General features: G+C 43.4%; 1 protein-coding gene across 3 annotated transcripts; it reads right to left on the reverse strand.

Moving 5' to 3' along the window:
- Positions 1–14,149, reverse strand: LOC146558746 (regulator of nonsense transcripts 1). 3 transcript variants are annotated; one of them, XM_085246129.1, is made up of 24 exons: positions 13,750–14,149; positions 13,232–13,374; positions 12,483–12,572; positions 11,937–12,104; positions 10,316–10,496; positions 10,067–10,228; positions 9,526–9,736; positions 9,251–9,349; positions 8,971–9,079; positions 8,588–8,747; positions 8,211–8,329; positions 7,944–8,108; positions 7,714–7,828; positions 7,136–7,279; positions 6,666–6,879; positions 6,424–6,541; positions 6,056–6,212; positions 5,629–5,771; positions 5,234–5,408; positions 4,416–4,494; positions 4,169–4,333; positions 3,572–3,792; positions 2,835–2,957; positions 1–2,534 (listed from the first exon to the last, which is right to left on the reverse strand). In XM_085246129.1, exons 1-23 carry the CDS (start codon positions 13,918–13,920, stop codon positions 2,838–2,840), a joined length of 3,429 nt encoding a protein of 1,142 aa, XP_085102255.1. In that variant the 5' UTR covers positions 13,921–14,149; the 3' UTR covers positions 1–2,534; positions 2,835–2,837. The 3 variants fall into 3 exon arrangements, with proteins under 3 accessions (XP_085102255.1, XP_085102257.1, XP_085102256.1); XM_085246131.1 differs by having other exon boundaries at positions 9,652–9,736; positions 13,750–14,148; XM_085246130.1 differs by having other exon boundaries at positions 9,649–9,736; positions 13,750–14,148.
- Positions 14,150–15,641: the final 1,492 nt, after the last annotated feature.

Consider the following 15,641-nt stretch of genomic DNA (forward strand, 5'->3'; position numbering starts at 1 on the left):
TGAAGTTGACAGCGTTTATTGATTCAGTTTAACAAGAGAATCAGCATCTTGTGATGAAACGTCACTGCAAATAAGACTGTTTCAAATATGTATTTACATCACATTGAGACTTTATTTCATGAATTAAATCTCGGCCTAATGACGTGGTGAATGAACGCTCTGTGTGGAACAGAATCACATCTTCAATGATTGCTGCACATGTTGGAATTGACTGGAGCTCAGAAGATGGGAGGAAAAAAATATTACGGCAACATTTTTTTAAAGCTCTAACACATTAGGATTCACCGGAACAAGTTGATATGCTAAAATGTCAACTATTTCTAACTCAAACATAACAATGTAAAGCGCAACATGATTGTCACGTGTGTGCAGAAATAAGAAGCAGGTGAGAAACAACGGTGCAGTACATTCTTGCTGTGTTCAGAAAGTGTCATTCCTGGAAGAAGTTACAAAACTACAATCCTTCGGACAGTTTGAAGAGAAGATACAAAAAAAAGAAAGAAAGGAAACGGCGTCCCGCTCATTCCTGTACTCAGCACGTTGCTACGAAAAAAATAGATATATCCCATATTTCAGTAAAACTACACAACGAAACGATGCACACGGCAGCAAAATGTCTGACGAAAGCAAAGTGGATCAACTCAGGAGGAACTGCTCAGCACAAATCAAACAGCCACAGAAGGGGAAAATAAAATCTAACAACCTCCAATTTTACCTCACAGAGAAGGAAGGTGGCTTTTGTATCCCCTGCCCCTCAATCAGCCCAGCTGCTAGACTCACTCGCATTTTATTCAAACAATAAAAATATATAAATAAAACAAGTCCTTTTCTGTGGGTTTCTTAAGCCCTCTGGTGTCAGAAAGTTTGTTGGAAATGCTGGTCGTTTGACTGGAACTACATTCATGCTTGTGCTGCGGCTGTTTATCTGAGGGTGAGCGGTTATAGGCACTGATTCTGGTCTCATTCGCTGTTTATTTCATCTCTCTGCCACCGCCCGATCAGTACTGGGTGGCATTTTCTGCTGTGAGTGACTGGGGGTTAATAACAGAACAATTTGAATCCACAGGAACCAAAAGTCTTTCGGGTCAAGTTCATTTCTGAATTTCAAACACTTCTTTTCAACCTGATTAGCTTTCGTTGTATTTGGGTGGTCAACGTGACCTTTAATATGGCTTCATTAAGGTGGAAAACACAGTGGCATCTGGTATGAAAAAGTCCACTCTTTCCCCTAAAACTTTGACTTTAACATGTTTCCTTCTCTGCCTCAGCCACCTTCCTTTTCTTCTACTTTCTTGCGGTTGATTGATCGCCACGACTGCCTGTTAGTCTCATCTAAATGTCCCCGTTTAGTTTCTCTTACCTTAAGCAGGGATTCACGTGATGAGTGTGGACAGTCCACAATCCCCTGAGGAAATCACTCAGATCAAAAGCATTCAAGCATTTGCCAATGTAAGCGTACACAGGGTGTTTTAAAAAGACAGCGGGACGTCAAAGACGCCGTCGTCTGAAAGATTAAAATAAGAGGGGAAAAAAAAAAAAAAAAAGCCTTTGCTGAAACATCAAATGACGCTGAGCTGAATATTCAATGCTGGTCACGTTTGATAGTTTCAATGACTTTTTTGCAATTTTGTGCTCTGTGGTAAGAAAGGTAAACTGTCCCATGATGATCGCGACATCGTCGGGATTCGCGTCTCATGTCTTGAAAACGAAGGAGAAAAAAAAAAGTCTGAAATCCCCATGCCCCTCCACCACTGACGGGTGGTCGAAACCACCCCACTGCAGACCTTGTGAACGAGCCAGTGGTTCTCAAGGCAAATGAAAGGCCTTTCAATATCAGACTCAGACACAGAAACAGAGTTTGTCGTTCCTCTCTGAGAGGGTCCGTCGACTGCCGCTTTCTTTAGAGGCTGCTGAGGTTTGGAGGGTCCAGTAGAAGACAGTAGGTAGCACGCTTCTCCCATGTCAAACCTAATTTTAAAAACAGTCCAGGGCACTGCACAGGTTGATAGTCAACCAGCTTTTAAGCATGGGGAAGCAGAACGGCAACCAGGTCGTGAAACCAGGTTTCTTCAAATTCTGCTGAAAATCTACGATCTTCACCTGAAGACGAGCGTATAAACTTTTCTCAGACGCTGTGGATGGGAAGGTGTTGGGAAGATTATTTTATTTGGAGCTCAACCTCATTTGGATTCCCATGAGAGACCGTTTGGACCTCTCGTGTTTCCCTCAGCAGCCCGACCACAAGCCGCCATCTTTTCGACCTCCCTCCTTCACGGGCATTGGTTCCTGCCTCTCACTTGTTCACTCGGCCTCTTATGCCATCTCCCTGCCTGTCTGTTCGTGCTCTCTTCTTCTACCCTCTTTGTTTCTCTCGCTGGTCATTGGTTTGGTTTCGCTATCCCGTCGCTTTCACTTGGTGGTGCTTCGGTTGTAGCAGAGGAAAACAGGTATCCATTTTATGTTTTTATTATTTCCCAGATTAAAAAGCTGATGAACTAAGCTCAGCTCAAGCCTAGCTCCCTTCTTTGGGTAACCTGCAAGACAACACGGATGAGAAAAGTTGAGCTGGTTAGAGCTTTTGCATAACATGTTTTATATGCCTGATGTGATTTTAGCTCATCCACAAGTCAATTATTATATAACATTTCCAGTGGATGATTCCTGAGGTTTCAGGCACTTTCACAAAGTTTTATGTGAAACTGGACTTAAAATATATTGTAAGTTAGCCAAGATCAGTGAGACACCTGAAGCTTGTGGCAATCAGTCATGAGATCAGCTTTCCTCTGAATACTTTGACACTACACTGCAGCTAAAGACATAGTTCATGTACTTACACTTCAGTACTGCGACAGTCCAGTCACGCCGCCATGCTGGTACGCACGTTCACCCTGGTAGGTCGAGTCCTGGGACAAAGCCACGTCGATTTGGGACTTGAACTCGTCACCCAGGTAGCTGTCCTGGAGGACATAACGGTACACAAATCAGTTGTTTTTCCATCCAAGATTGTTCAAGTTTGTCCACCGACGCCTTCAGAGTTTAACCGATAAGTGTTGAGAGTCATCCAGACGTTTTCAAGGGACACTCAGACGTACCTGCCCCTGAGCAAGCAGTTTTATCTCTCCTGAAAACAGCCCTGAATGAACTGCTGCAGAACTTTTGCAAAGTGAGAACACACAATGGCGAATCAAAAAGCGCCTGGTAGTTCCTGAGGTGGAAAACACTGCAAAGTGTTTAGACAGGAAACTTTTTCTTTAACCTTTTCTAATTCAATCTTAGTAATGCTTTTATTTATTTATTTAAATTGAATGAATCTGGATTAGAATACAGTTTCTCTGGTCTAGATAGGAGACTGGTATTTATAATGATTTTAAAAGATATGTAGCAACTCATCATTCCAGGTTAATTTCAAAACAAAAAATTCTCAGAGGATTAATGCATGATCACAACCCAAGAGATTATTAATGAAACAGCAACACTGATGATATTTATGGCAGCAGTTAAACTTGGTTGTCATTAAATTAGCGTTACTCTCTGCTGCATCTCCTTTCTTTAAGCAACAGTGACGCGTTACCTGGGAGAGCTCCGGCTGGGAGAGGCCAGGCTGGCTCATCTGTGAGGGCTGGCTCATGGAGATGTAGCCTTGTGTCAGTGGCCCCTGGGAGAAGGATTGGGAGGCTCCATCCTGGCTGGCCTGACTGTTGGGTCCATTACCCTGACAGGCACCCTGGTGTGCTGAACCACGGACCCTCTGCCGCCCACCACGCCCAGGCTTACCTTTCATTGCTCCACGCCCTTTAAGGAGGGGGAGGAAGGAAAAAATAAATAAATAAAATCACAACCTGTCAAGTCATTATGCTGGGTAGGTATAAGGCATGAGAAGTGACAGTTATCAAATATCATTGAAGGACTTTGAATTATGCCCTCAGTGAGCAGCAATTTTTTGGAATCACTGAACATTAAAAAACAAACAAAAAAAACAACACACATCCAGAATAACCCATCTGCGTGCCGTTATTAAGGTAGTCTGAGGTGGGACTAGTCCGAGCAATGCTGGAGGAGGTCTATCAACTTTCCCTCTCCCCCTTTTTTTTCCCTCCTTCTTAGGTTTAGATTTGCAGTTTCAATGAAAAACAAACTTTCCTCACTTCTCCTTTTGCTGTTATCGTACCTGCAGCAGGGCCATTGGGCTGACCTAGATAGCTAGGTGGAGCCATTGGTGGCATCACCAAGTTGAAGGGTATAGGAATATTCATAGCAGCCATGGGACCTGGGCCTGCACCAATCATCCCAATCTGGTCATGTGTTTGGAAGTACATATTAGATGGACGTCCACCTGAAAGAGATCATCAGTATCGATAAGACATGACATGCATGATTTAAAAAAAAAAAAAAAAAAAAAAAAGCTGACATATTACCATTGCTCCGGTCGTATGCAGAACCAGGGATGAGAGCCTCACGGGCATCGTACATTGCAGTGCTCATAAAACGTCCTCCCTGGAAAACACCGGTGATGTTTAGAACAGATTGGACTGATTTGCACTAACCAGCTTAAAAAACAACAACAACAACAACAACAACAACAAAACCACTGCTGCCTTCAGTTTACTTCCTGTGACAGCTGACTGGATGCATGCAGCCTTTACATTCATGGCACAAGTTTTGGGAGACCCCCTCGTGTCAAAGCAGGTGTGAATGTTGACACTAATCAGACTCTCCTCAACTTGCTAAGCACAACACTCCTCATCAGAAGAGAAACAAGACACATTTAAAAACAAATAGACAGCAAAGACACAAAAACACCTTGTGACCAAAAGGTTGAGCCCCTTTTCCACTAGTACCTACTCTGATCGATTCGCCACCTGATACCAGGTACTAAAATGTGAGGATGTCAAACTGTGCATGCCACCGATTAGCAGGTCAATGGCGTCACTCAATGAGTCACGAGCATCTTGTTCACAAAAACACATCCTGTTGGATACTAATTTACGTCACAGGACGCTTGGCCGCGTTGCTGTGACGACGACCATGCACATTAGGTTGTAATGGAATGCCAGTCGAACAGAGTCAAGTCAATCCAAGCAGGTAGTAATGGAAAGGTATCACGATCCTAAACTACTTTTTAACTCAACTTCCACTGTTACTCAGGTGCCAATTCCCAGTATTAGTTTGGATTCATACATCATTTAAAAAATTTAAAAAAAAAATAAAAAAATGTATGACGCGTCCTACTCACAGGGTTGATGGTGTTGACCAGTTTGCGGGGCTTGCTGAACTGCATGAGGCTCTCCCTCAGGTTGTTTAGGGGCCCCTCCACGAGGACCTTTTGCTCCTTGTAGTTGTTCAGCAGGTTGTTCCACAGTGGCTGCTTGGAGAGCGCCTTGGGGTTGCCCACAATGATGACACCATACCTTCAGACATAAGACAACTGATGAGGGGTAGGTTGCAGCTTACACAAATCACACAGTGTGAAATGTTGTGTGCGCAGAACAGAGTCAATCTAGTGTGTGTTCATATAGCCTGATCGTTAAAATGAAGCTAAATTTGACACATGAGTCATTCAAATCAGAAACGCACGATCGATTGAGCCGTGCTTCATCTGTCCACTGTGATTATTTTAACAGTTCTTACTTGGCCCTGGTCAGCGCCACGTTGAGACGGCGAGGGTCGTTCAGGAAGCCAATTCCTTGGTGCTCGTTGGCTCGAACACAAGACAGGATGATGAAGTCCTTCTCTCTGCCCTGAAAGGCGTCCACGCTGGCAATTTCCACTTGCTATAATGAATCACGATAAAAGGTGAAATTGCATTGTAAAAACAGAGGACCAAATCTGAGTGGTCGTGTGCTAAACTTTAAACAATAACTTCATGTTGGTCTACTCTCAACTCTGGCTCTCCAGTTGTTCACTTTCTTTTTTGTCCATCTCCTCTGTGGAGGAGACGGGACGTCCTACTCCTAACTGCTCCATGTTGATGTTGTCCTGGTATATCTCCTAATGTGTGTAACTATAAAGTGTTTGCTGGAAAAGGGTATTTTTGCATTTGTGTTATAAGTGATACCTGATAGAGTTTGGTGTGCAGGGAGCCGCTGAACTGCATGTATTGGACCAGGTAGGAGCGCTGACCCTCGTACGGGGTGATGATGCCGATCTGATCGGGTTTGGCTCCCGCCTTCAGCAGCCTGGTGGTGATTTTCTCCACGTTGGCAGCTTCAGTCCTGAAAAAACAGTCAATCGTATCAATATTGGGACAATCATTTAAAGTTAACTATGGCAAACTGATGCAAAAAAAAAAAAAAAAAAAAAAAAAAAAAAAGCAATCACGTCCACAGTTGCTTTAAACCAGGGGCCAAAACAAATTACGTCAGCAAATTTAAGTAGGATTGAAGTGAAATGCCACCAAGTAACAAACAAAATGTGAGAACTTACCTGTTAAGGTACGAGGTTCCAGAGCTGGCAATCTCCTCCTGACCTTGAGTAACGTAAAAGAACATGGGCTTGTCTGGTTGTGGCCACTGGAAATCAAAGCCCTTCTTGATGCGGTCAGCTGAGGAGAACAGGACGGTCTAATTATTGTTAAGTTATAAGTTGGTGGATCTTCTACTAATCAGTGTGGAAATCAATTTGCTCCTTCATCAAACCAGATAGTGAACTGCCGGATCGTAACAAACCTGCAGTGACGCCATTCTGCAGGGATCCCTCGTAGAAAATGTTAGAGGGGAAGGCACTGAGAGCCGGGTGCATACGGTACTGGACCTGCAGGCGGATCGGCCGGATCCCCAGGACCACTAGGCGCTCAAACAGGGACTGCGACAGACCTGCTTTAGCCGCCTTCTTACACATCACCACAGGACCCAACTGGCAGTGGTCACCCACCAGAATAAGCTGTGTGGAGGAAGAAGAGCCACATAAGTGTGACGCTTTGGTTAGTTTAACAACACAAGACAAGATATTAATGTTCAGACTGTTGAAAGTTTTAATACTTGACAGTAGCTGCTACTACAGTTTAAATGACAAAGCTTTACATTTTTAGTTGACATGTGCCAAAGTATTTCTTCATTTACTGTTAATGCAAAAAAACGACAGAAACCAAAGCAAACAGCAGCAGCTGGGAACTGATGCAGCTGTTTGGGTTTTGTACCTGCTTTGCTCCCAACACCACGGGCACCATACACTCGGGCTCAGTGGCTTGGGTGCTCTCATCGATCAGGATCGAACGGAACTGCATCTTGGCCAGACGAGGGTCTCCAGCTCCGACACAAGTGCAGCAGATTACGTCAGCATTCTGGACAACAAAGAGGAAATTATGATCATTATCTGCATCTCAGGTTGAAGAAGCTATTGAATCATCTTAATGGACTGGTACAGACAGCCAGTTGAAATGGGATATTTTCTTCTCCTGTACTGTCATGTGCTGACTGGCTGAGGCCAGTGGAGTTGCAGGATTTAGCTACACAGTAGTGTAGCAGCAACTGTCTATAATAGGGAGAGGCAACTAAGGATGTGGACAACTAATGTGGTGGATGTTTAAATGCTGCTGCCCTCAGTGATCAGCACCACAACTTGTAGTTAAAAATTAAATGTATAAATTAGGCCACTGCTTCTGCAGAATAATTCTCAGAGGCAAACAACATTTGACTGAAATCACTTGTTGCACCAAGAATGCCTGAAATCGCCGACTTCCAGCCGCATTTAAAGTGAAAACCAACACCTCCTCACCATGAGCAGCTCCCTCTCAGCAGTGCGCTTCAGAGCCCTGTAGCGTTTCTCATCAGCAGACGACAGCTCGCCAGTCTCATCTTTTAGCTGCTGTAGTTTCTGAAGCTCCGGCATACTGTGGAGACAAAGACACATCAGATTATTTACACCAGTACATTACAACACCAAATCTGTGATATAACATGGTCACACCTGGAAAATGAAGGACTATTTCCCCTCATGCTACTGACCTGTCCATGTTGCTGATCTGGTTGTGTAAAGCAAGGAAAGACACAGGGGACTCGATGGCCTCCCTGCTCTTGGCACACAGCCTGACAACCTTCAGTCCAGTCTTATCGATCTTCTCAGTCAGCTGGTCCACAGCAATGTTACTGGGAGCACACACCAAAACTGGTCTACAGGACACATGCACCACAGAGAGAAAGGGAACAAGAATTACACGACTGGAATAATAACACGCTTCAAGTATAAAAGGGTTAACTCAATTTTTGCCTCACCCGTTGCCCTGTCGGGACAAGTGGTACACAATCGTGGCAGAGGTGACGGTCTTCCCAGTGCCAGGAGGCCCCTGGATCAGACTAAGAGGTCTCTGAAGCACCGTCTTCACAGCATACACCTGAACATGCAAGAAACAAAATAAATCAACTGGATACTTAAAACAAACGCAGTTTGCCAAAAACACAAAACACTTTTTGCCGATCATAACAGAAATCTTTTCTTATTCTTTGAGTTTTCTAAATTAATTTACAAAGATGAATGTCTTTGTTGCACTAATGTACAGTAAAAAAATCAACTACAAATTACACTATGTCCTACACTGAGATTATGGCCATCTAAAAGTTTTCTCGTATGAGTTACGATGTCCAAGTCTGACCTGTGAGTGATTGAGGTCAGGAAGGCCTGGGGCAGTGAAGCGCTTTGGCAGCTGGCACTTAATGGTGACATCCTCAACTTCATGCCCCAGGAGTTTGTGGTAAATGTAGCCAGACACTGAGGTCTCATCCACCGCAAACGTCTTCAGGGCGCTTTGCATCCTGCAGCAGGACATAAACAACTAAGTCAGCCGTTACTGCCAAAAATAGCTTACCAAATGCATTTAAATTAAGCTGAAATCTTTACAACTGGTAGTCAAATCAAAAAAAAGAAAAGACAAGACACAATGAATCTACTGAAAACATGAGGTGGAAATGAAAGGAAAGGAAGAAAAGACCTTTTGGTACGCCATGTCGCTAAATGCTCTGGCATAAAACAGCTTACCTATCAAAGGAAGTCGACTTCCACACAAAGTCCACCTGGAAGTTGTGGGGGATTTCCACAGGTGCTCCAACACTGCTCCGCAACTCAATGGCAATTTCATCTCCATAGTCTTTAAACACGGGCTATTAAGGAAATCCAGCATTATCTGTAACATACTTCTAGTGGGCGAGTGTGGGCTTTGCTGTCTGTACTTCTCGGTTAGGACAGTCACTGCTGCCGTAAAGGGCCACGCTGGAAGGCAACATTAAGAAACAGATCATATCAGCTGTGCAAAGGATACTGTCTGGGACCTTGATGACATGACCGATGCCCTTCCACAGCGGGGCCAGGTCTCCCTTGTACCGCAGACAAATCTCATCACCTTGCATCAGCCGCATATCTGGGGTCAAGTGAAAGGACACAAGTTAGAAACTTGCATACAGAAGTATTTAAGGACAGGGCTAAGTTTATGAAAACACATGATACAATACCGTGCCCTCATCTAACCCCACAACACAAAACAGAGGTAAGAGGAGAAAAAAAAACAAAACAAAAAAACAAAAACAAAACACGCACACATGCCACCAAAAGATGCAGGGATGGGGGAGGTTGCGTGCAAGGCCTGAGGGGGGGGGAGTAGGATGGGAGCTACATCTGTACCACAGAACCACTGGGAGGAAGGAAAGTTTAGAGAATTACCACCTGAATCCGTCTTAGGAAGAGTGAAATAGGCAATCCGCTTTTTGTTCAGCCCCAGATCCCACCTAACTGTTATATTATCTTGAGTCTGAAAAAGGAGGAAAAAATGATCAAAACATCAGGAATAATAATACAGATATCACAGCTATGACAATATTGCAGAAAATAAAGTAAAAACACCTGATCAGAAAAGTGCCTTATGCCACAAAAACACATTTCAGATCGCATCTGTAGTCAGGAAAATCTATCATCACATCCTGCTTCAGCATGAAAATAAAATAATCCTCACCATACCATTAAAATCATTAAATGATTAAAGGCTTTTTAAAGATTAAAAACTTTAGCCATGTACATTTCTGGAAGTAAAACACCAGTAACCACATTCCAGGCACCTCTGTGTGGAACCATGTTCAGGTACCTGTGACTCCTTAAGCTTCTTGTCGTAGTCAGCTTCCAATTTGACCAAAGGGCCAAATATATTTTGGTATTGATAAGCATCCTCGTAACGCAGCAGTACATGCTGGGGCTCCTCATCTACTCCAGGTTTCTCCAGGTCTTCCAAGGTGGCAGTGGGATTGTCCTGTAGGAAAACCACAAAAAACAATAAAAACAAAGTCAACACTCTTACAAGCCCTGAAAGAGCAAAAGGCATACAAGTGGATCGTACCTTCCAGAGTTCCTCCAACTTGTTGATTTGCTGGGCCGTGATCTGACGGGCTCTAAGCTGCTCCTGTTCTGATGGGATCTTCACCAGCCAGGACAGAAAGCATCGGTCCTGGATCAGCGGCTGCCACTGCGAGCTGTCCCAGTTGATGTCCTTCAGGCTGCTTTGGCTGGCACAGGGCTGCCTGAATGGAGGCACAAAATTCAGGCCAAGTATTGGAGGTTTCAAACTAATCGAACTACTGTTAAATCACAGTACTTCTTACTGCAAGTCCATGAGGCCATACAGAGGGTTATGTTTACTGTCAGAGCCGCAAGCTCTATTTCAAGCTTAATGCACATTAGTAGGGCGGTCCAGAGACAACAGCTGCAGACTCTATAGCTGACTGCCTGTTCACTACTTTGATTGATAGTGCATATTATGTGCTATAGTCAGAACACTGGCTCTGTCTTCGCTGAACACATTGGTGTTTGTGTGACAGAAAAATCCACGCTGGGGACTTTATTTCCCACTTCCAGCACAAACAGAAAGTAACAGTCCAGAAGTGTTGTAGCTCTATTCATCTGCCATAGTACATAATGTATGTACACACACAGCTCTGTGTCTGTGCTGAACTCTGTTGATCAGAGGGCAAAAGCAGAGAGTTTCTCACACTTCCACCATGAAGAGAAAGTATCACGAGAGCAGCAAGTTCCATTAACCTCCTTCACAAACAGCAATGAACAATTAATCCTAATAATAATAATAATAATAATGATGGATTGGATTTATATAGTGCTTTTCAAGGCACCCAAAGCGCTTTACAGTACCACTATTCATTCACTCTCACATTCATACACTGGTGGAGGCAAGCTACGGTTGTAGCCACAGCTGCCCTGGGGCAGACTGACAGAAGCGAGGCTGCCATATCGCGCCATCGGCCCCTCTGGCCAACACCAGTAGGCAAGTAGGGTAAAATGTCTTGCCCAGGGACACAACGACCAGGACAGAGAGCCCTGGGATCGAACCGGCGACCTTCCGGTTACAGATGCGATTCCCAACCCCCTGAGCCACGGTCGCTAAGTCAGTCTAAGCAGAAGGTAAAAAATATAAAACCATAACATTTATGCAAAGCCTGCCCAGTTCTTTTTATTAACTTGAAAAAAAAACAAAACCATAAAAAACCTAGAACATCTTCTTGACTGTTCTGAGTCTCTTTTGAGCTGCTTTAATATGTCTGAAAACAAATATGAGCCTATGTGGGGGGGCTGCAATACACAGGTCAATTAAAAATTTCTAAATACGTGTTTCATATAAATTTCTGACAAGATTATTTACCCTAAATTATTCCATTTTGCAAAAGAAGAGCTCTCTTTAGCAAAAATACATTAAAATAAAAAGGTTCATCAATTTTGTTCATGAACCTTCATCTGTTGGCCATTTTTTCCTGTCTATCTCATTATTCAGGCATCTCAAGGCCTCTTTACCAGTGTCCTAAAGTCTAAAGTAAGGGGGAGAAACCTAAATAACTGAGAAGAAAAGAACTTTATCATAAACTTCCAGAGTCAAATGTAAATATTCAGATCAAGCTTCACAGAGGTAGAATATTGTCCTGCTTCAATCAGGACAGTCCCCAGCAACATACCTGCAGAGTAGCACCACCACAGAATCAGCCTTTGCTGGGATGAAGCCCAGGAGAAAGACGTTGCGACAGCCGCAGTTGTAACATTCCAGCACGGTTTCGCCCAGCGGCCCATCTTTATGCAGAGTCACTTCTTTGCATTTCGCTCTCACCAAATGGTTCACAATATGGCTGCGAGGCAGACAATGGAAGTCAAACCAAACAGAAAATTAAAAAACTGACACTGAGCCCGAGAGCAAAAGTGGGAAACGGCCCACTTCACAGTTATGAACAAAGGCTGTGAATAGGATACGATTCCTATTACACTGCTTGGTAGCATCTACAGTAAATAAACCTGAACACGCCCTCTGTTCAACCAATGCAAATACAAGAGTTGCCATCTACTTCTCACAGATCTCTCATTACACACATGCCACATGACCTGTCTGTCAAAATATGGCTGGTGTTGGCAGAAGTGTGTGAAAATTTCATTGTTATCGTTTCAGGTTATTAGTAGTTTCACTTTCCGATTCCTACATGCAATTAAATAAAGACAAGCTGACGACGCACCTGCCGGATGTATTGCCACGCCCATTACAGAACCACTTCTTGCTGGTATTGCAGTACACCACACACGCTGGATCGTGGATACCACAGTAGCTGTAAGGAACAACCACAGCAGTGTTCAGAGCAAACACAACAAGAGCAAAAGACCAACTGTACACACATGATATCGGATGTCAAAGGAGTCAGCATATTATACGGACCCTGTCAAATGCTACATGCTCACATGCCTCAAACACAAATATGAAATGTCATGGGAATATGTTGCCGCCATACATGCAGGACTCTTGAAGCTAATTCATATTCAATAGGTGTCAAAAACATGTACAGTATTTCATAAGTTTCAACAAGAATGCACACAAACACTCCCAGAAAGCCAATTTAAGAGAGTTAAATACATTTAAATTGCATATTTAACTGCCAATTCTTATTAAAAGCTTTTACCTAAATTGCACTGTCAATTTAATGTTTAGTATTCTTACAGGATTATGAAAGTAAACAGGAATGAGATTCAAGCAGTAATGTGAAAAGTATTAAAGCTGGTTGACATTTCATCAGGGCCACGTGAATCGTATCGTAGCACTAAAATTATAAACCTCTGATAGTGCACTACAATTCAACCATTGTGAGTAGCTAAAAATTGTACAGCATACTAGTGATGTAGATGACGATCACTAACTAATGTACTGCAATCAGTTCATCGGTAACGCACAGTCTGCTGACATCCTGCCACGGTGCGATTTTTTCCAGCGTACCTGCACGCGTGCAAGGGCAGGTCTTTGGTGTAGTACGTGTCCTCTTCATCCTCCTCAAAGTTCAGCTCGGCCAACAGTTGGCTGGCTTTGGCCACGGAATCATCCACTCCACCGTTGTGAAGACCCTCATCGGGACCATTTACCTGCAGCACAACACCTGCTTTACTGAACAAACTCACCGCTAACGATTAGCAGCCAGGCACACAGCGCTGAGAGAGCCACTAAATTATAAGTTGACAGGTTGTCAGCGCTCATGAATTTTCTCTATGATTTTTACAGTTACGCTCACGAGTTTAGTTTACCTAACACAGTTCAAAATAAAGATAAAAATACAATTACTGTTACTTCAGAAGTTTAGTTAGGGGGCTTGCTAACGCTGCAACCCAGCTAACACTGAGCTAAGTAATGCTATCCAATTTAGCGGGCTAACAGGTAGCGCTGGGTCAGCTAGCTAACTACAGCTAGCGTCAGTAAAGCGCGCTTTCTCGTGCCTTCCTGTGAAATTGAAAACCTCAGACCTGGCTGTCCAGCTGGCTCTGTGTCTGCCCTTGAGTTTGCGTCTGACTGGGAAGGGTGAAGTCGGTGAAGTCATACTCCGAGCCCTGGGTGTCCGCTCCGAGCAACTCCGCTTCCTCGGTGTCCAGGAAGGTGAGGGTCTGGGAGCTCGGCCCGTACGCCTCCACGCTCATCTCGACTCTCTCAACTTTCGCTTTACTGACGGGTTTCCGGGATTAGTATAAAGACAGTTAAAATCCAAAGCGTTTTCGTTGATCGACAATTGGTTTAGAGCCCGACGTTAACAGTCTCAGTTTGAACCTAAATAAAAAAAAAATGGAACCGATCGGAACCTCGAAAGCTGCAGCAGGTCCAACAGCCGCGGTGACGGACTTCCCCAACGTGTGACGTTCACCGGAGGCTGGAGCTCAGCTCACAGACAGGTCTCTACAGGGAAGAGCTCTCACTCTGATCCCATATCCGGGTCTCAAAGCAACGTCACGAAACGCTGTGAGGAAATCCATTAAAAATAGCAATACTAATACATATAATACTCCTAGCTCTTTTGACAGTTTTTTCAGTAGGTTTTGTTTTAATTTTTTTTATACAAATTGCATGATTCCCAATTTGTGTCCAAATCTGGTTAAAAAAAAAATTTAATCTAATCGTGTTTTTAGTATGTTTTGTATGGATAGCAACGAGTAAAAACTCGGTCCCACGAGTTTATCATTGAGTTTTAGGTAATTACGTTAACAGCAAAATTGTTTAAAATAGTATCAACCAAGGCAGGGTCTGCTTAAGTAACTTAAATGTGAGCATTTAGATGGCTCCTATGCCAAAATGTATTTTAAAGAATTCAATCAAATGAGAGGTCTACGAGAGCACTAAGATATGAAGGTATGTACCAAAGAGGAATGAACGTTAATAGGAGTGAGCCATGCCTGTGAATGAGAGAGGCAGGTGGAAAGGTCAAGATGCAATGAGGAGGTGGGTGAGTTGAAATACTTGGGGTCAACCATGCAAAGCAATGGACAGAGAGGTGAGAAAGAGTTAACATAGGATAAAGATGAATGTCAGGTGATTTTTCCACAGGTAATAGGTCTTGAATAATCAGGTCCTAACTTGTCTTAAAGATCTCACAGTACCATACCGCATAAATAGAGAATTTGTGGTTCTACTAGAGTTTCTAAAAGTGGAATGGGAAGAAGAGCCTTCATCTTTCAGGCCCCTCCACTATAGAATCAACTCCCTGTTTGGATTCAGGAGACAGACACTCTCTCTACTTTGAATATTAAGCTTAAAACTGATTTTTTAAAAGGGTTATAATTAGGGCTGTATCAGGCAACCCTGAAATTTCCCTTAGTTATGCCGCAAAAGGCCTAGACTGCAGGGAGCTTCCCATCATACATTGTTTCTTCTTCAATCACCTCATTTTCACTTTTTGTGTTTATGCACCACTTTGCATTCAATCACAAGTTATTATTAATCTCTGGCTCTCTTCCACATTAGGTTTTTTGTCCCTTCTTCCTCTTCTTACCCCCAACTGGTCACAGGAGATGGCCACCTCTCCCTGAGCGTTTCTACCTGTTAAAGGGAGTTTTTCCTTTCTACTGTTGCCAAGTGTTTGCCCAGAGGGCGTTGTATGATTGTTGGGGATTTATTCCAGGGTCTTTATCTTCCAATATAATATTCTAATGCTTTTTTGAATTGGTGCTATATAAATAAAACAGAATCAAATGGAATTGGTGACAGGAGGATAGCAGCAAGAATGAAACGGGAGGGGAAAAAAAGACAGGAGGCAGAAGTGGAGGTGACAAAGTTAAAGTTAGTGACCAAGAGAAGGAGGCACAGCTTAGGCTGAATAGTTTGGAGACAAAGTTAGAGAAAAAGGCTGGGTATATTAGGATAGACCACA

Source organism: Mchenga conophoros, linkage group LG15 (assembly GCF_057382185.1).
Source record: "Mchenga conophoros isolate Kocher_MC1m ecotype Shallow Benthic linkage group LG15, M_conophoros_male_GT1.1, whole genome shotgun sequence".
Classification (NCBI taxonomy): Eukaryota; Metazoa; Chordata; class Actinopteri; order Cichliformes; family Cichlidae; genus Mchenga; species Mchenga conophoros.